At 42.2% G+C, this 21978-nt stretch overlaps 1 protein-coding gene across 2 annotated transcripts in view; it reads right to left on the bottom strand.

Moving 5' to 3' along the window:
- The window catches only part of utrn (utrophin), a 281528-nt gene that overhangs the window by 99867 nt on the left and 159683 nt on the right, over positions 1-21978 (bottom strand). For both annotated transcript variants that reach the window (XM_034699118.1, XM_034699119.1), the window contains exons 56-57: positions 5116-5288; positions 1588-1744 (exon numbers count right to left, since the gene is read on the bottom strand). In XM_034699118.1, the coding sequence (XP_034555009.1) occupies positions 1588-1744; positions 5116-5288 (330 nt within the window). The remainder of the gene's footprint in view (positions 1-1587; positions 1745-5115; positions 5289-21978) is intronic.

Raw genomic sequence — 21978 nt, 5'->3', positions numbered from 1 at the left:
TCAAAAACACAAACCAAACGTGTTTCTGCCATTGTCCTGCAGCGAAAAAATAAAAGAGACTAATGGATTCCAAGACAAAGCAGTGGTCGGCCGAGGAGAAAAGCTGCTGTAGTTCGCCATCGTTGTTGTTGTGAGGGAAAGTTCGCACTAGTGCTGCTGGGAAAAGCGGTCACGTAAATCTGACATCATGACATGCCTCTTCCGCGGGCTCGAGCAGGTGGAAAACAAACAGGTGCTGTGTTGGTACATGAGTTCAAACCAGCGTGAGCACCAGCCAGGAAATACAACCCGGTTTGCGTTAGTCAAAAAGGGGTAATAGAGTATGGTCTACGCCTGCTCTGTTTGTAAAGCGTCTTGAGATAACATTTGTTGTGATTTGGAGCTACATAAATAAAGACTGATTGATTGATTGTTTTGTAGCTCATATAGAGCCACCATTACCAGCAAAGGCTCCTCAAAGGAGCTTTAAATACATTTACTGTATATTTACAGCAATATGTGACCCTGGCGTGATTTTGACACGTCACATCACGACAGAACACATGTATACATCACCCCCGTCCTCCAACATCTTCATTGGCTCCCTGTCCCCTACCTACCGCATACAGTTTAAAATCCTCCTCCTCACCAACAAAGCCCTCCACCGCCAGGCCCCTTCCTACCTCACTGACCTCCTCCTCCACCATCACACTCCTTCTTGAACCTGCGTTCCTCACATGCCAGCCTCCTGTCTCCACCTCACAGAACCAAGCACCGAACCTGGGGGGGGCAGAGCCTTCTCCGTAGCCGCCCCCACCCTCTGGAACTCACTCCCCTCTCATATCCAAAACTGCTCTGACCCTTCAACATTCAAGTCTCTTCTAAAAACTCTTTAAGTTAGCTTTTAATTTGTGATTGTACTGTTGTTTTGTTTGATTTGTGTTCCTTGTTCCTTGCTGGTATTGATTTTAACAGTTGTACAGTGTCTTTGAGTTTCTGAAAAGCGCTACATAAATAAAATGTATTATTATTATTATTATACAGAAAATGAACTCTTCATCTTGCATGCAATCCGTCACTCTTGTTATGGCTGAGTAGTGTACTTCAAAATTCTAGAGCTACTGTTATAGCCATTAGAAACACCTTTGCTTTACTACCATGGCAGATAAAAGGCTGACAGTAGTTGTGTAACTTAGAAAGTGGCAGAGGCGGTACCTAATCCTTATTTACATTTTCCACCATCCAATTCTAAGTGACAAGAAAGGCCCACTTCAGTGCGTTTGTGTTCTCTGGATAATGACATCTTCTCAGGTAGAGGGCTGTTAGAGCTAGGCTTAGAATATGTAAGCAATAGGGAAAAACAAACTTGTTTACACCAGCAGGAGAGAAGATGCTAAGAGCTTTAGGGGGAGACTTGTCTAGCACAGTCAAAGAATGAGTCTCTAAAAGAGGTCTAATGTGGCAAAATGAGTGAAAAAAAACCCTTTAGTGCTTAAATGTGGAGCTTCAACACTTAAGTAGTAGGAGGAGGAGGAGAACAATGAGGGACAGGCTTTGATAAATATTGTGCGGCATGGCAGGAACATTGCCCGTGGCGACAGTACGCACCGTGCAGTGGTTCTGCTGCTGCAGCAGGGTGGGCACGTCTCCTCCGATGGGCATCTGTTTAGCCAGCTCCTCATCCTTCATGCAGATCCACCTCCACAGCTCCTCGAGGAGGCCCAGCAGACGAGACCAGCGCTCAGCACTTGCTTCCAGGTGGGCTCTGGTGAAATTACACACATCAATCAAACTTTGATTACATTTTATGCATTTTCAGCTCTTACTGTTGGAGCATTTGGAATACTGTAAAGACATATCAGTCAGGATATTTAAGGGGTATGTCTGCGGTCTGGGTTTTATCACTTGCTTCTGCAGATTTGTAGAAACAGATGTAGGATAAGCAAGGAAGTCATATGTAGGCAGTGTCTGGTGAAACTGGCATATAACCACTCGACTGGAGCAATGCATATCAGGCATGTGGACTAACTTTCAAGGAGAGAGGCTGGTGGTGCTAGCTCTGCTAACCAAATGGCAAACCAATTCGACACTGTTTGCACATTCTGTGATCCTGTGTTTGGCTGTGTAAAATAAAACTTTAGACAGTACTGTGTTTTCCTACCTCAAAACTAGTTTGCTAGTGGGAATTTGAACTTCCATATAAGGTGAAGTTAGTTGCATCAGAACCTTTCTTCCTGACCAGTGCAGACCATGAGCATGAGAGCTGCAGAGTTGATGACGATCTGACCCAGTCATGTAGCCATCACAGTTTGGCCCTTGTCAATGCATAACAGGCAAGTGGACTAAACCTGCAAGGACCCATCACCCCCACTCTCATTCACCTCCACTGGCTCCCTGTAAAGTACCGCATCACCTATAAGCTCCTCCTCCTCACCTACAAATCCCTGCATGCCCTTGCCCCCCCCAATACCTGGCTGACCTCCACCAACACACTCCATCCCGGAACCTACGGTCTTCGGTCCTGGGTCTCCTCTCCATCCCCCTGACTAAGCTGCAGACTTTTGGGGACAGAGCATTCAGTGTGGCAGCCCCCACTCTGTGGAACTGTCTCCCTTCCGACATCTGCAGCGCTCTAACCCTGGACACTTTTAAGAAAGCAGCCAAAACGCACCTTTTCCTCAAGGCCTTTCCCGGTTAGATATCCTCACCTACCCCCCAGACCCTCTACCTGACCCTGTGAAGCAACCTTGGGTTTCTTGAAAGGCGCTATATAAATACCAGTTATTATTATTATTATTATTAATATTATTATTAATATTAAGGAGAAACCTGAGACTGGTGGGTGGTGCTAGCTCTGCTAACCAAATGACAAACCAATTGGTTGGACATTCTTTTTTCTTAATTCAAATGTGCAAAATGTTCCAGATTGTTAGCTAACCTTAAAGCTAGTCAGCTAGTGGGAATTTGCACTTCCACTTACAGTGAAATTAGTCACTTCAAAACATGTCTTTGGGGCCAGTGCAGACCCTGAGTGCTCCATGAGCGCTTCAGATTGATGATGATTGGACCCCGGTCATCTAGCCATCACAGTTTGGCAAATTCTGTGATCCCGTGTTTGGCTGTGTAAAATAAAATGGGCTAAATCTGGACTGTTCCTGTGTTTTCCTACCTCCAAACTAGTTAGCTAGTGGGAATTTAAACATCCACTTAAAGTCAAATTAGTTGCATCAAAACATTCCTTCCTGACCAGTGCAGCGCGGGAACCCTCCACAAGAGCTGCAGGTTTAAAGATGATTGGACCCAGTCATCTAGCCATCACAGTTTTGCCCTTGTCAATTCACTCACAGCCTTTCTGTTTCCAACACTTCAGCTCTGAGGACAAAATGTTCACTTGCTGCCAAACATATTCCACCCACTGACAGATGTTACTGTAGCGGGATAATCGCTGTTATTAGCTTCACCTGTCAGTGGTCATAATGGTAATGATGATAATGTTGCAATTCCAGCACACAGGATCTTTCATCTGGCTCTTGAAGTCGTCAGATTTAAAAACATCCTGAAGGAACACTGGTTGTGTGGATTTTGCCATTTAGGACAAATTCAGAATGAATCATTTCCTTTAGTCTTGTCCTATTTATGATGATTAAATTTAATTCTATTGCCTAAAAGTTTGCCTCTTTTTCTTCCAGAGCGTTGAAAAACAGGAGGTTTCATTTCCTAGATATCATTTCTGTGATCAGTGTGTCTACTTTTGTCTCTCCTTTTTTTAGCTTGAATCAAAATATCAAATCAGATACAGGAAATTGAGTCACGCATAATCTCATATTTCAGGAATCAAAAGTTTAAGTATACCAAAACAGAGAAGATGAAATCAACTACAGGCTATAATTATAACAACCCTTATTAACCAACTGCTGATAGAGGCTGCTGCCCTCTCTGGAGTTAATGTCATACTGTACAGTGAAAAACAGTTGGCTGCTAATTGTGTGGGAGGAAGCACGAATCCAGAATGTGTTGATTAGCATTATTTTGCCCCCTCTCCTCCAGGCATTATGTATCAGAGCGGTGCATACAAAGACCTCCCTCCTATTGCTGCTTGCAGCGTTAGCCATAATTACACATGTACAGCAATTAAGGCATAATGGGCTGGCTGTATGCAATCAACACACATGGTTACCAGCTTCTGACACACACACTGAGCTCTCACTGTCTACTTTTTTGCTCGCTTGTCCAGCCCACTCCCATTCATTTTTCTCCACTCAAAAATGAATTCCTTTTCAGCGGAGAATCTTTCTCACCACAAATTTATTTTATTTCCCTGATCCCTTTCAGGGCCTCCCTCACCTCTTCCTTGGCCCTGTGGCTTTGTTGTGCTGAATCCATCTATCCTCCTCCTTCCTCTTTGTCTTTGAAAAGTCTCCATCTGGCCCTGTCAACTCCACTTCCTCCTTCACTTTCTTCAACCACTAGTCGCCAATCTTATTTATTTATGCCAAGGTTATGGCTGACGCTGCACTGTCTCTGTCCTCAGAAGTTTATGTGCCAGTGTGGTGTCTCTCAGGTCCTTCTTTTGGGCCATATTTCATCCTTATTTTCTATGGTGGACATGTGAGGCACAGGAGCTGCTGTAGCTGATATGACAGGAATTCAAATATCTCACATGAATGCGGAACATCACGTGTTGTGTACGAAAAAAATGTGAGTTCACCATAAATAGGACAATGAATCTTTTCTCTCTGGCTCATGTCAATAGAATGCGACATAATGAATGGTGTAAAACAACCTTGGCTACACTTATCTCCTACTTTCTGCTTTATGGACTCTTACAGAGAAAATCTGACCTTTTTAGTTGTTTTTTATAAGTTTGCAACCTCAAGGCCTTGGGCTTTCTATTTTTGTTGTTTTCATTTATTGTTTATTATAGGAGAACTTAACTGACTTCTGCAGCTTACGGTTTACTGAGGCAGAGAGCAACTTGAACCTCTGCCACGATCAAGACCTTCTGCCAAGTTCTTTTTTTTCTTTGCAGAGTCGAAAGCAACAACAGAGCAGAAATCTGCAATCTGAGCTGAATGACCATTGCAGGAAAGGACGAGAACATTTTTCTTTGTGATCACTTGGTCAAGTTTTACTGACCGGATATTGGCTGATTTTGCCTTCAGGTCACTCCATCGTTGGTTCATGTCATCTAGCCGGTGTTGGAGGAACACTGCTTCGTCTGAGCTGCCCAGGGCCTTGACCATCTTCGACTTGTTCCCTTCCACACTTCTGTAAATGTCATTGTGGGCATCGATCTCAGCCTGGATGTCCTACAAACACAGAAAACAAAAAAAAAGAAAAACTGTCACAAGTGGACATTTCATCAGGGAAACACAAGATTCTGAGCAAAGTGTACAGTCACGAGCAGCAGTCAAACAAGCTCATATCAAGATCACCCAAACATTGGATGTCACAGTCTCGCAGGCTGTCACGGCTGATTATTCATGAACCAAAAACAACGGCGGATTTTATCACGCCGACTTGTCTTCAGGGAGTTCACGGCATACTGCACACAACATTTCCAGAGGGCGGAGAGGTTTTATATTTTTATGGATTGTCCTCAAGGTGCTTTGGAGACTGACTACAAAGACTTAACTCTTACCCTTTCCCTGACTCCTGAAGCCCACCACACCCAGCAGGGAGCCCCTAAGCCATGTCTGCCTCCATACTAATCCTGCGTTAGCTTGTATAAGTGCTCCACCAAAGAAAAACAGTGCTAATTTTAAGCTAGGATATGGCATGATACACATAAGTATTGCATTCCTATTTCAGAAGGATGTGGTCTTTGTGTGTGTGTGTGTGTGTGTGTGTGTGTGTGTGTGTGTGTGTGTGTGTGTGTGTGTGTGTGTGTGTGTGTGTGTGTGTGTGTGTGTGTGTGTGTGTGTGTGTGTGGAGGCCACAACATGAAAAACTGTGACGAAGCAACATATTTTCATCTCTGTGTGTGAGTGTTCTTAACAAGGCCGCTTTATTACACAACTGCATCTCAAAGGGTTTTTTGGTGAGTGTTTGTGTGTGTATGCGTGTGCATGTGTGTGAAGGAGGGTAAAACCACAAGAGGGGCTGATGCAAGCCGTGGATCCTGTCAAATGTTTTATTTTTAGACGTGTAAAACTGCTCCAATTTCTCCTCTCTCAGCCTCTACTGGGACTCCCCCCTCCACTCAACCTATTTGAACCACAGATAAAGAGAGAGACTCCAACACCATATGGATGAGTGTAACACCGCTGGCAGCACAGAGGCAGATTTGCAAATGGGACATATTGAGAACAGATTAGAGAAGTGTAATAAGACCTATAGCCCACATCAGTACAGTCCTAAAAACTTTTTCATGGTTATTATGTGTGAAATGACCCGTCTCCAGTGCCTCAGGTTGTTTAATTGTGTATTTCCCTCACTCATATGTTAGAAATTATGCATTCAAGCAAGTTTCATTTTATAACGACAAAACTGCCTTATCTAGGAAAATGCAATTACAGCTGCAGCACTGTTTTAGAGCAGGCCCTTCATTATTCAATGAATTAAAAGTAAGAGGTTATAACAGTCTGGAAAAAGACTTTTCAGCCTTAAGAGGCATGAAAATTCAGCAGAAGTACTCTTAAAGTGTTCATAAATAGTACACAGTCAAACCAAACTGACAGGGAAAATGACCAGACACATCAGACAAATCCAAAACGACTTCATACGGAAGTATTAAAGGGAAATAGATCAAATAAAAGCCATTATCACGCACTGATTGACAGAATAGTATGAGACCTTACGTGGTACAGACAATGAAAGTGTGTACGCACATGCAACATAAGGTGTGCTGAAGGTAGAACACAGATGTTGCTTGGACTATTCTTTTTACAGATTATAATACTCAGGCTAATCCTCCATAGAATCCAGTAATTCCGTTTGAGGCAGACACTCATTGCTATGCAAAATTCAATGATTCTTGTGTCAGAGTCTGTTGCGTTTTCTCTCACTGTTCCTCCTCTACTCTGCTGGTGCAGGTGCAGAACATAGCAGGTGCCTAGTTTGTCAACAAGTAAGTATTTCAAACCAAACATGTCAGAAAATGTGGACATAAACCAGCTTGATAAGAACTAAAAACTGTTTACTGTTAATATGACAGAGGCGTTGATTATGACCTATACTCCAGCCAGTCTGTAGGGGGAGCTTTATAACTCTTGGCCTTACAGTCAGTAGCGCCTATTTCAATATTGTTGTTTAGAGATAACCTAAAATCTGAGTTTTCGACAGTACCAATATCTGTCAAAAACTTTTCAGCTGCTCAGTTACTGTATTTAGCTAAAGCTAGTGTGAGCTAAAGCTAATATACTCACTTTCCACTAAGAGGCAACGATGGGTCAAGCTAACACTCGCATATTTGCACTAGTAGATTTGTGATAGCATATTTGCGAGAGCATACATTCAACACTGTAACGAGTTAGTTTGATTAGCATTAGCTGTAATATGCAAACGTTAGCTATTTTGAACCATTAGTTTTCAAGCATTGGTTTCCAGAGAAGACTTCAGTTTATTTCTAACAACACTGACAGGAGGCTGAACAAGACATGATTGTTTTGTTTTTGTCATTATCAAGAGAAAACCAAGCGGCAACCTCTGGTCTCAAACTATGAAGCCCATGCGGAAGTGTTATAAACTGCAATTCATTGAGTATCCGCTTGAGGGTGGCTGCAGAAACAACGGAATCCACATAGATCCCAATTCAAAAAAGACGATCTTTGCAGCATTAATAAACATGTTTACAGCCTGGTTCAAAAAACGGCTTGGCTCTATGTAGCTAATTTCTGTATCGGCACACTGTATGGGGGTGAATTTTTTTCTAATGTGATGGTTCAGAAGATATCAAGATTACAAGTTTTTGCCCAAATAAGGACATGACTGACTTGACTCCCTGAAGGGAACACATAGCTGTTGGCTAGGAGGCTCAAACTCCACCTCTTTATGTCACACTCTGCCTGGTTGAGTTCCGCATTTCCAATATGGCTGCTGTCGATGATTGGCTTCAAAACAGGGCTCAGGAACAGATGGGTGACGTCACGGATACTACGTCCATTATTTATACAGTCGATGGAGAAAACTAAAAGTTCTAATGATGGGTAAAAACATCATGACGCCAAATGATAAGCAGAGATAAAATCTCTGGTGGAACACAAGACCACAGACAAGGTCCTGTCGAAAGGGTCTCTTGGAAAAACTGGAAAAATATAGGCCTAGTTAAGCTTCAGTGGAGCTAGACCGCATGCCCACACGCATGCCCACGCACATGCACACGCACACACACACATGCACACGCACACACACACACACACACACACACACACAAAAACAACAACTATCAATTATCACAGTCAGTGCTGCAATTTACAGAGTGCCAATAGACATTTCACTAAAGGATGAAGCAAATCCCTCCACTGTGATCTGCAAGGATAATCGCCTGCTGACTTTTGACACAAATCAAATGCCTCTTAAAGGTCACAGAGAGAAAGTGAAAAAGGGAGAGGGAGAAGGAGAGAGAGACAAAGACGTATAGAGAGATGAAGACAGACAGAGGTACAGACAGAGAGTGAAAGACAGCGAGTCATTCTGTCCCTGAGCCAGCTGGCCTGGTTTCAAGTCATTACCCAAGTGCTTCCCTTTCCTTTTTTCCTTTAGCACTTTTACTTCCACTGGAAGTAACACCGACGGCATGCACACACACACAGCAGGCACTCTGTATACGTGACACAAAGAGGCATATATAGACATATACAATGATCCTTTTAAGTATCATTTCCTCCCACTGAAAGACGACTTTCAGCTCGTGGTTCATGAAAGTCACCGTGTGTCTTTCTCTTAAACACACACACACACACCTTTACACAAACTCTACGAAAACTGTGTGTCACAGGTCTCGATGGCACCTAAATCAGTCTCTGTTTGCCGTTATTCCATGTCTTATTGAAAAAAGCAAGCTCAATATGAGGTTTAAAGTCCAATTGATCTCCTATTTAGTTCTTAACACTTGCATGAAACACACACAAACAAACTCGCAGACAATCACACATAAAAGGGAAGAACAGCTTTGTGATAATTGAGACACAGGAGATAGCGACACACGTGTTAGCACAGCAGATGTACAGACGTGCAAAAAGCTTGCTTACACGCAAACATAACTCAGTGCACTAATGACTCAACTCAACCATTACTTTTCTGACCTGCCAACACACACACACACCCACATGCAGAGAGTGTGTGTGGGTTGTAGGGCAGCACAAAGGTTAATGGGTTCTGGATCTCATGCACACTGTAATGAGGGACAAAGATTTGTAGGCTGGTTGGAGCGCAGATTCGATGTGGCAGTCTCCCATGGAAACCAGTGTTACAAACTACTACTCTGAGCTTTATGAAGGATAAAAGCATTACACACACAGTTAAGCTGCAGCTGGAGCACAATGCACACAAACACGGTGGCTTTTCTGATGAGAAGTTAGCCCAAAACAAGTTTTAGATGCTGACAAAGAACGCTGACCCTCACTGGGCTGAGCCATGTTTGTCTGTAGCCCATAATAACACAATTACTGTTGGGCTTTGCTTTGACAAATTGGGTCTAATTCAAGGCTCAGGGTCTCATTCTATACTAATTCTGTCTCTGCATGGTGGCGCTCGCTAATAAGTAGCCAAGCAGGCCAGAACCGATTATTCCAATTTAATGAGTCCAATAATGATTCCTCGAGCCTCATAAAGCGAACCAAATTAGGTCCACAACTACAAACATGAGCAGCGACTAGGAATGAATGGTTGGAATGATTGTGTTTGTGTTCGTGTCCATGAAAAGGCTGCGATCAATAGCTCCACTTCAACCAAGAAGTCATCTGGGTTCTAAAATTGGTAGAAAAATACCTTTTCAAACTTTCCAAGCAGTTCCTGCAAGCTGAAGCTCAAGCCAATCATATTGGGGATTGTGCACAGGCTCCTCCTACTCCCTTGAGTGCCTACATCTCCTGTGATGTCATACAGGTGGATGATTGGCGATGAGTCAGTGCAGGTAGGTAAGTCCTCCAGTGGTTACAGTAAAAAGAGAGACCTCTGAGATCAAGGCTTGGATAATCTTGCTGAACAGATTTTGCATAGGACTGAAGAATCAGGAAGCAAGGAACAAGATTTTGGGGGTTGAGAGTTCTCTGGTGTGCAGTCTGAGAAATACTGTCCGCTGTATTTCAGAACCCATAGGCTAAACCTGACTTCAGTGGCTGTTTATCAATCTCTATAAACTGACTTTGGCATAGAGGTACAGCTCCAGTCATAGATGTCTCTCAGCCAGATCTCAAATTTCCATGTGAAGTCACAAGTCAGACTGTACACAACAGAAAGAGTGCCAAAGAGGAAGCAGGGGGCCGGAAGGCCTTACTCGCTTTACTGAGTGATCGCTGGTGACAGCGCAGAGCCTGATAAACTGCCCATCACTCCCAGAGACAAGATCGTAGCCGGACAATAGCCAATGGATTCCGATATCAGGGGTCAGATCCAAAGTAAATCCAAAGTATGAGCTGTCTTGATCCCAAACACAAGGAAACCTGGCCTTTGCAAAAACTTCAAACTCAAGAGGGTCCGTTCCAGCTCGCAGTCCAAAAACCAGCACTTTACACACTTCACACACTCCTTGGCAGCACTTCTGCATGCATGCCTGTGTGTGCACTCGCCCAATCCCCACACATGTTCGTAGCATCCTCTTGGGAAAAGCAACCGAGCCAAGCACTAGGAGGTGACAGCTACCCCGCAGTCATGCTTCAGTGCTGGGATTAACAGGACGATTGGTGCCACTGGAGGTTTGACAAAGTAGCGTCTAGAGGCTGGCAGCAGAGATCCTCTGGCAAGGAATGAGGTACTGAATCTGGGAGGGTGATCCAACAAATCTTGGGTGGAGGTCTGCAAAGTAGAGATAAAGGTTTATGTCTTGAGGGGCGGGCAGACAGAGGACAGGTCTGGCTTTCTCCTTCAACTTCCTCCACTTCCCCTCGGAGCATGAAAGAAGCTGTTTACACGATGTCCGGCGGTCCGACCCAGGGCAGGGCCGGGGCATTTGTTCTCAATTACTTTGATAAAAAGCTCTCTATCCCTGCCACTCACTCAGCCCCTCACACTTCAAGAGGAGCGACGGCAGCACAAAGAGGCACATGGTTCGCCCTCTCGCTCCCCAAGGTAAAAGGTAGTCGGCTGAATGAGACAGAGTCACCTCAGAGTCTGCCTTACTCTCCTGCCCCGGTCTGGTCTCGCTCTATCACACCCTCCTAATCACAGCCATGACTGGGCCACTTAGTCAAAGAATGCCTTCTTCTTTTTCTGGAGCCACGTGTTCACAGGGAGCTGCCTCAGGACTCTCGATTCCTGGGCAAGGAGTCTGAGTCGCTGGCCTCTGGTGGAATCTCTGCCAGTGATCTCTTTGCATCTTTACAGAGTCAGTCTGTTCCTCATCCTGCTCCTTCTCCACACTTCTGAAAGAGTTCCATCTAGTCCATGGTTTTGTCCTTCCTTGAGACTTTCAGAATCACCCAAGCTAGTGTCCACATCCCTCTCTCTTCTTCTGACTCTCTCTGGCCACTAGCCCCCTCTCTTTCACACAGCTGTTTATTATTTTGATCAGTATCCTCCCTTTCCCCCTCCTCTCGCTACCTCTCTCTCTCTCACTCACTCTCTCTCTCTCTCTCTCTACCCCCTAAACTAACTCAACACTACACACCCACTTCCTGAGGCCCGTATGGGCAGAGAACATGGTAGAGGGAGGACGGTTGCAGAGAAAAGTCAGGATTTCCTCTGGAATTCAGTAGTAAAATAAGGATCTGTGTTCCAGTGTAGGAATGTGAGTACAGTTCTTGTGCAAGATAACAAACCTAGAGAAATATAAAGGATGTCAGGGAAGGTTCATGGAGGGAAAGTGAGGGAAGAGGGCCACTCGAGGAACTTTATACCTGTCTTGTTTGAGGAGTGATGAATACATGGCTGTCTAGTTTAAAAGGAAAGTGAAGGAGCAGTGGGGTTTGGGGACTGCGGGGTGGCTTGGTGTCAGAACATAGCAGAAATATTCTCCTGATCAGACAGCATTATTTATGTACTTAAATCCCTGTTAAACTCCTTTAGTTGACAGCTTCTATTTAACTGCCGAACAATAGAAGGCTGCAACCATTCAGGTAGGCATTCATCTGAATTTAACCTTGCTTAAAAATACATTGCAAAGTTGTTACAAAAGTAATTGCTTTAGGTGATGATACAGTAGCACAATGTTATATGAATGGGAAAAACAATGCACAAATGGAGAGGGATTATTCAAAACTCAAGTTTCACTTTGTTATGTTTAAGGTAGTCTAGGTGTTGATACTGTTTTTGTAATTGCTGAATTACTAAAGGGATGCAACATATTATATTAAGTCTTTTTTTGTTTTTTATGACTTTTGCTTGTTTTTCAAAATGCAATCTTTTGTCATTAATGTTAGAGTTACAATCCTGTTGTCTCACCATTGTTGATTTTTAAAGGCATTTTTCGACCAAACTCTACCCCGGAACTAGGGGACTTTACCCCTGAACTACGTGCGTTTTGAATGGAGGAACCAGGGTCTAAATTTAGTTCAGGGGTAGATAATCTCCCCCCTGAAAAGCTCCTGCTTGGGGGGTAGTACTTTTTAAAGGTCCTGGGACTTTCGGTTAAACGTAACAGTGTTTGTGGAGTTAACACAGCTGTTTAAACACAGAGGGAGTTCCTGTGAATGCATACTAGTTAAGGTTTTTATTAAGATTTCAAAATATTATTTTTAATATAATTTTTTTCTCCTAAAAGGCCCCCGAACACTTGGTCGAAATGCACCTTAGGTGTACATTTTGTCTGCTCAAACTAAATAAAACCAAATCAGATAGAGATCCATCTTTATCCATCTGATAAAGAATGAGCCAGCTGAGGACTGCATTATTCAACCACACCGTAGAACAAATCCTTTGAAAATGTTATAAATAAAGGTTTCAACATGTTAGAAGCAGCTTTGGTCCATAGGGAAATGTTAAATAGCAGCAGGAATTGAATTAAAATGCATTCCATATATTAAACCTGTGTGTGTGATTGTTTGTGTGCTGGTATTTTGAACAGCAGGGAAAACATGTGGTGTGCATCAAAGACAGGAGGACAGATGGCTGTCAAGTGAGAAAAAAAAAAGAATGAATACAATGCAACATTGCATATTTATAAGAGGGAGGCTTTGAAGTGCGCTTAGCTGATTAAAACTATTTACACACTCCAGGCCTTTAAATGGCATTTTTGATGTATGCCGACAAATATAAACTATTTTTAAAGAGAGAGGAAATCTACCAGTGGGAATTAGCATGTTTGAAAAGGATAATAAATCTAACCAAGAGGAGACAGTGAGATGTAAGAGGGAGAAAAGACATGAAATAACAATTTCTGTCAATATATGCTGTCAAATGTGGCTCATCAAGATTTGGTTAAAGTTTTTTTTATATTAGTGCGCCTCTTTGACCGCCATGAGTAAAAAAACAGGAACTATAAAATGCATGACTCTTAAAGTTGGAGAGGTGGGGGTTAATGTTAATTGCTTAGCTAAGTGGATTAGGACCATCACAGGGGTAAGAATGTAACGTATCAAATCTCACAGGCAGTAAAAGAAAGTAAAGATGACAGCAGAGAAGAGAGAGGCGATGATGAAACTGGGGTGTGGTATTCAACACGGAGAGGAGGACAAGGTTAAAAATGTCTAAGACTTAGACAAAGTGACTAAGAGCAAGTGAGGAGAATAACAAGGTTACTGCACACATTTTTAAAATAAATTCAGCAAAATGTCAACATTTTTTTGCACAGATGTGACATATTCATTACACATCTACCCAAACTTTAAAAAGTATTTTTTGCAAAGGCTGTGAGTTGCTTCATAATGTGTCTCATGTTATCCCTGCCAACCATTCATACGCTGTATTTTTCATCCTGAACCCAAATTTCTTAATATTTACATGTTCTCATTTTCCTTTCCCCCTCTCTTTTGTTCATGGTTTGTGTATGCATGTACCAAAAGCTGCTGTATATGTCGTGTGGACGAGAAAATCAACCAAACAGAAAAATTTAGTGCTATCTTTCAACAGACTGTTAGGGCAACTTTATAGGAAAAAAGAAATACTCTACTTTTTTACACTGTCAATGCTTACATGCACTGCAATTACAAAATCAATACAAATAATTGTGAAAGGAGTTTGTTTTTGTAAAGTGACAAGAATAAACTCTTGATTTTACAAGTTTTTTTCCTCATAGTTTCACAACTTTAATCTCACACATTTAGGAGTTAATTCTCATAAATTTACAAATACAAATTAATACATTTAGAATTTTTTCTCTTACATCTTTATTCTCCTAAATTTAGACTTTCTTAAAATTTTCATCCTTAATTTGGCACTAATCCTGTGTTATACTATCTCAATAGTGTAGATTTGATTATGTGTTAAGGCGTGTCTCTGTTATGTCCCCTGTAAAAATTGAAGACCTCTCCAAAGTACAAAAAAAGACGACTTCAATTTTCAAATTCAATTGAAGACTTTCTCAGACTTTGCAAGTATCCACAAGAATCCTGATTAAGAGAGAGAAATGTGAAATGTCACATCTGCCTTTTTATTTCCAGTTAGGAAAAGGACAAAAAAATGTGGTCAAACAAAGAGTCAGCGGCGAGGGAGCATTATGTAAATGTCAACAGAGTCACAAAACCCTCCGACCTCTCCGTCATGGTTTGTTCGCTCTGCTTCTTGGCTGCACAGGCTATATGTTGCGTCAGTAACGTTATGAATAACTATACCTCCCTTGCTTTCAAATCAAATTAAGATCTAAATTTCTCTTTTACATCACAGTTATATGATGCGAATGAGGTTACTGGCAGTGGCAAGGCTGGCAACTGTACAATTTCACTCTAAAGGCGACTTATTTGTGCACTTCACTTCATTGTACCAGTGTGAAAAGCATAAATTGGAAGAGCCCATTCATAAAGCTATAAGCAGATAAATCCTGTTACTGTAGTCATTCTTCCACTTTTTTCCCCATCCCTTCTTATTCCACATGACAATGAGCATTTAAATTCTGCTAAAGTGAGTTCACACAAGCAGAGCCATATTGACGAAAGGAAGAACAAGAGACGAGCAGGGATACCAAATCTGAAATATATTGGATATGATCCTCAAACAAATGCAGCTACCATTGTCTTACTAAAAAATAATAATAAGGAGATGACTGCCAAAAGGGAATATGTGGGAAAGGCAAAGAGCAGGGGCTGAATGAGAGGAGGCTGGAAGCTTTTTCATTTGATGTCAAGAGGGATCAGAGGCCAGGCAGTTCAAATAAAGTTGGGCGGCTATATCACCGGATCACAAACAGAGCAAATGAACAGCAGAGTGAGCAAACACAGCCGCATAAACACAGATACACAAACAGAGTCATAGCAGGCCTATCCGCCATGGTAAATCTTTTAAGCTATTCCCAGTTTAATCTCGGTGTATTTAATCCAGACCTTTTGCTTCTATGATGTATGGTGAGAGACAAAAGTCAATATCACTGCAGCATTCCACACAAATAGACCACATCCAACAGAAGTCCCTTCCTGTGCCACCGGGTTATCACTGACACTCCTCTTCCTGTTAGCAGGGCAGCACTCTACTGAAGGAGATGAGGACACAGATTCTGTGTATTTACACATGTGTGTGCGTAACTGGTAAAAAGATTAGTTATAGTCCATAGTCTTTGCTGCTCATTTGGCAGGTTGTCAAACTTTGGAGCGAGTCACAGTTTGGCGCAGAGATGAAAGAGCTCTTCCTGGTGCTCTGCATTCAGATGTATGCACACTTCTCTTTAATTAATTGTGCTGTAGCGGGAGCTCTTGAACTTGAAGTTCATTAAGTGGAGCTTTACCCAAACACTCAATATTGTAAGCATTTATTTTCTGTGAGAACGCAATCAAGGATGGAAGATTAGCCACCTAATATCATGTCTATAAAGCAACAGGCAGGACAGGTGTGTGGCACAGATTTCCCCTCTCTTCATGTTACAGTCTCAGAGCTCTGTATGATGTCAGCTTATCCGACAAAGCCAGAACACATTAGGGATGTGTGCGTTTAGTCCACTTAACCAGGGGTTCCCAAAGTGTGGGTCGGGACCCCATGGGGGGTCGCAAGACAAAAATAGGACTTAGTTTCAATAGGACCAAATAGGACCACTCTCAAAAGTCTGTACTAGCATTACTAGTAGGTAAAACTAATTATTAATATTTGTGCTATTGTAGGCCTGAAATGATGGTCATATGTTGTATCTAGCCTGTAGCCTAAAAAAGGGCTGAAGCTCCAGTTTTTGGCTACTGCCAAAATAGTATAATGCTCTACCACCTAGATGTAAACAAGCACAGATGACAGATGACATCTTGTAACACGGGGAACAAAGATTGGTGGTGCTAGCTCTGCTATTGTTAGCCTCACTCAGCAAACTAATTTGATATTCGACAGATTACATTCAGACTTTGCGATTACTCTTATGGCTATATAAATAAACTATGCTCAATTTTGAATGTTTTCTTACCTTTAGACAAGTCAGACTAGAGTTTAAATTTCTGTGAAAGCGACTAAGAAATGAGTCGCTTCATATATTATACATACATATATGTTATCTTGCTTCCCCTTTTGTTTACTTAAAAAAAAAAGAAAAAAGAAATGAGTCGCTTCAGAACATCCCTGGTTCACATGACTCCAGTGAAGGCGTAACATTGATAGTTTCTGTCTCGGCTTTAATGTCCACCAAACTCCAGATGAAAATCATAATAACTCCATCAATGAAAAAAATATACGAGAAGGAGGTTGAGTGAAGGGGGAACAAGCAGAAAATGAACGGCAAAGTCAAAGTAATAAAACACGTCCCTGAATCTGTGAACCATGAATGTGCACATTAGAAACCCACTGTTTAACACTCAACTGACAGCTGACCTCCACTGATGTGACAGAGCTGCCATTAGAGACGACAATCAGAGTCAAAGGTCACATACATTGCACATTACTTATTCCAGGGATCCAATAACGAAGCACGAGTCACATGCACGTAATCATAAGCTGGGAACAAAAAAAGAATGTCCAAGGATTCATATGCAAGCTCCTCAAACAGGGAGATTGAAATTGATTGTGAGCAATGGATGCTGTCCCCCGATAATCAGCTATCGATTCTGGTGGGCTTTGTGCTTCTGTGGGTTGACAAGACAACAGGGGAGGTGACCAAGAGACTGAGCTAAAAAGCATAGAGTCTTTGATACTAATGCTTTGATACACTTTTTGTAGGATGGATCCACAATGACTGCTGTTATTTCTGGATATTAAAATGACTTTGTGTGAATTAGCAGAAGCTAGAAAAAGGCATGAATGGTAACTAATTGTATGGTTTAACATAGCTCTGATTAAGCTTTAGACATGTGAGAAGAGGCAGTTCAGGTCACGGCAAGAGATGGAGGACTCTGCCACTTGCAATAAAAACTATTATATACAGTATAGGATAGTATAGGATACAGTATGGCATAAAGGACAACAAATACACGTAATAATTAAAGCTATAATATCGCTCAACACCAAGCTGCAACCTCCAGTCTAAAAATATGAGTCCAATGCGGAAGTGCTAAAAACTGCAGTTCATTGAGGATCCACTTGAGGCTGGCTCCAGAAGTACCAGAAACCACATACACACCAATTCAAAAAAGCCGATCTTAAGCTGTTGGCTAGGAGGCTCAAAGCCCGCCTCTTTACGTCACACTGGCTCCACAGCAGCAATATGGCTGCCGACTACGATTGGTCTCAAAACAGCGCTTCAGAAACAGATGGGTGATGTCACTGAAACTAGGTCCATATTTTATACAGTCTATGCTCAACACTGAAACTAAGTCTCCTACATATCAGGAAATGACAACTTCCAGGATAACAGACTGTTTTAAGAAAACCGAAAAAAAACAAACCCAGATAATGATTTTTGAGAAAAAGATCGACTTGCTGAATTGACTGGAATTTAAAAACCAGAGGCCTATTGAGGTCCCTGTGAGTTCTTATCACCCTGCTCTTCTCTGGATTTCAAAGACTGCTGCCCCTCCTTCTTCCCTTTTATCATTGCTTTCCTCCAGTGTGGCATCTCTTCCACTTTCTCTCCTACTCCTCACAACTATTTGAAGTACTGGGCCTCATGGGAATCGCAGATCTTGACCGTGGTGGGTGGTCTGTCAGCGCGTATCCTCAGCAAACAGTAGAGACTGAAAAAAAAAGTTTCAGTGACGTGATCGCTTCTGAAGCCGCTGTCACCTCCACCACGGCAGAGATAGGAGTGCAATTAGCTCATGAGCCCGCCACCTGCTGTGTTTGGTGGGAGGAAGGGGGCCCTGAAAGGTTAGGTGACACCACCAATTAGAGAGCTGAGTTCTAAAAGGGCTGTTTCCTGTCGTGGAAGACCACTGTGTGAACTAAAGGCTGATTTGAAATGTACTGAAGCTCCAATATCTAAACCACTGACTGTATATAAATATGCATGACGCATCTTCACCTTGTTCATGAACAAAATGAAGCCAAAATCCTGTTGTGACAGGCGCTGAAATATTGCACTGGTGGAGCTCCTGCTTACTATGACGTACATTTAACTGACAGGTGAAACGTCAAAGATCCCTCAGGTGGGTAAAGTCCACAGCAGAACAGATTCTTGAGTTGATCTGAAGCGGACACCTAAGTTTATTGATTCTTGTGTTAGTGTTTGTTATGTTTTCTCTCACTATTCCTCTGTGCTAACCTAGTAAAGAAACACTCCAGCCACATTTGTCAACAGAGCTGTCAATCATCATGTCACATCCTGTCCATGTAACATCCAATAACTAATAAAAACTTCTCTGAAAATGGACATATGCACACCACTGTACATGGTAAGGACCAACTGCTATGATAAAAAGTATGTTTGAGAAAAAATTATTTGGCATGTGATCATTTTTTTAGTTTGACCAATGACCCATCTGTTATAATGGAGGAGGCAGGCTTTATCAGTTTTAACCAGGAGAAGTCCTAAAAGTCAAGTCAAATTTATTTATAAAGCACATTAAAAAACACAGCAGAAGCTGACCAAAGTTCTGTACAATACATACAAAAAGAAACAGACAACAAGGAAAGCACAACATTGGGGATTAAAACCTATTTGGGGCTAGAGGACTCAAATGCTAAAATATAAAAGTGTGTTTTGAGGTGAGTCTTAAAAAAGTCGACAGAGGGGGCGGTCCTGATTGAGGAGGGGAGGCTGTTCCAAAGACACGGGGCCTTGACACTAAAAGCGCGGTCGCCCTTCAATTTATATTTTGACTGGGAAACTGCCAGGAGACCCATGTCAGAAGACCTCAGAGGCCTGGAGGTTTTGTAAAAGCTCAGGAGGTCAGTTATATAAGGTGGGGCCAGACCATTCAGAGCTTTAGAAACAAAAAGCAAAATCTTAAAATCAATTCTGAAGCGAATTGGAAGCCAGTGGCGGGAAGCCAAGATGAGGCTGATGTGATCCCTCTTCCTGGAACCAGTCTGGCTGCAGCGTTGTGGACTAATGGAAGGCTGGACAAGGCCGACTGACTGATTCCAGCCTACAGGTGGATACAGGATTCCAAAAGATACAGCTTCATTTAAGGGGAGCTGTTGTGCCAAGGGATATGTCATGATTTTCGAATGCTAGACTATTCGTTCCCTGCCGTACAGAGGCTATAGCGCGTCTTAAAGCTGTTTGATAACCGCGTTAAGTAACAGAAGAAGAAGAAGAATACTAACTGCATTAAACAGCAAAAGAAGAAGAAAACATTGGCAACAGTCACTGGAATTACTGGCTGTAAAATGTGAATATACACACCTCTCTGCTACGGGACTGACACTGCCAGTACCCTCTACTGAGGGGGAGCTCAATTACGAATAATTGCAGAATAGATGCCAGTGACTCGAATAGTGTTTTGTGCTGTCCATGTTTGTACACAGTCTATGACCTAAACTTGAGTACTGGCAAAAACCAAGCACCATATTGGTAACCACCAACATCAAACTGTTTTTGTTTGTTGTTCTCACACAGTAATTAACCAGACAAACTGTTCTTTGGGGGGCTTATTGGTCTCAGATTGGTATCTGTTTGTCATAATTGCCATTATCTAATTCAACATTTTAGAGGCTGATAACTGTATTTGTATGGGTTTCACAACAACTCAAACACAGACAGCCCTCAGAGTAAATGTCTGGTTTAGTAAAGAGCAGCAGTGTCCGGGTCCACAGGCTAATCTGGAACAAATAACAACATAGGGGAAAAATGATGAATGGAAGGGGACGATAATTTATAAGAACAAGCTTGAGTGAATTAAGTAGAAAAGGCATAGTGAAAGAGACAGCAGTAAAAGAACAGATGGTGTGATAGGAATGCCCTCAAGAAAACGACAGAAAAAGACAAATTCACAGCAAATGAAGCGTTTAGCTACAAAGGCATGACGGGATTACCTTGGGTTATTTTTCAGAAAGAAGAATTGTGTGTCTTTGGGATGAGGGGAAAATGTTAGATGAATAACAGGTAGTGTGGGAAAGGGTGTGTTCAAAGCCTCCTCCATCCTCCATCCTCCACCTCCACCCGGAAAAACATTCCACTAAAGTTTCTGATAACAAGCCTGAAAATCCACCTGGTGATCACACTGTGTACTTTCCAGAGCCGTCACATAGTAACCGACACGAACACTATAACCTATGCACCCACTTCAAAATAATCCCCGTATGAATGTACTAAGAAAGGACTCTTTGCTGCTCTTTATGCTTCATTAATATTAATTTCACCATTCTTCCAGTTACTTCAAACATTATATTTGCCTTCCAGCTCCAAAGTGTTGAAAAACAAAAACAGCATTCAGAGGTACAAAAAGAAACACTGGACACTCTTAAAAAACTGACCTGCTCTTGACTTATTTTTTACAAGGGCTTTTATTGAAGTTTGAGACCTGCTGCTCATATCTGGTGTGACATTTACTCTCCCTTTGTCTCTCAGACAATTTATCGAGGGTTCACGTCGTTCGATTGAGGCGAGGAGCTCCCCCGTCCTGTGGCCTTGCTGGTGAGGGGTTCAGCTTTTGAGCGTGCAGAGATAAAATAATCTGACAGCTTCTCTTGCACAGTCAAATAACTACTCCATCGATCTTACAGATAGCCGAGGTTGGGGTTCTGAGATGATGCATGGGTGAGAATTAGAGCTTCATTACAGTTAAAAATCCATATATTACACGGCTCTTCTTGATTGGATCAATGACCATACGTTCCCCTCTGTTCTCTGTTAGTCACACTCTAATGAAGAATTACCATGTCACTGTAATCAACCGCTGAAGCAGCATGCAGAGAACAAGCGGCACTGATTTGATGATGGATAATACATATTTCACACAGTGGAGGGGTGTGTGTGTGTGTGTGTGTGTGTGTGTGTGTGTGTGTGTGTGTGTGTGTGTGTGTGTGTGTGACTGCCTGCATGCTACAAACAGTTCCTGTCCGGCCCCTGGGGATGCATCAATGGGTGGGACTCACATTAGTGATGCATTCAGAGGAAAGATAAGACCCTGAAATTTCCAAACTGTCACCATGGTAAACAGCAGATGTATTTCTAGCGACAAAAACAACACCACAAATTCAGGTGTATTGTACTCAAATCATCCAGCTATGGAACTGTTTTTACTACCACAAATTATAAGACACTAATGACACAGTCGTATAAATAAAGGGGAAGAAAAAATAATACAATCACATCTTTTTTTTTTTTATCTCATTTGGTTTTGCCTTCCTAAATATCTAAAAATAAAAAACTGTTGCAGTGATACCCAGAGTAGTTGGTTTATCTCCTTTTTTCCCTCCGCTGTTTTAAAGCTCCTGTGAGGAACTTTTGTTTCTGTTGAT

The sequence above is a fragment of the Notolabrus celidotus genome, chromosome 13, assembly GCF_009762535.1.
Source record: "Notolabrus celidotus isolate fNotCel1 chromosome 13, fNotCel1.pri, whole genome shotgun sequence".
Lineage (NCBI taxonomy): Eukaryota > Metazoa > Chordata > Actinopteri > Labriformes > Labridae > Notolabrus > Notolabrus celidotus.
The sequence above is the reverse complement of the archived record's forward strand: the minus strand, read 5'-3'. Positions and strand labels throughout refer to the sequence as shown.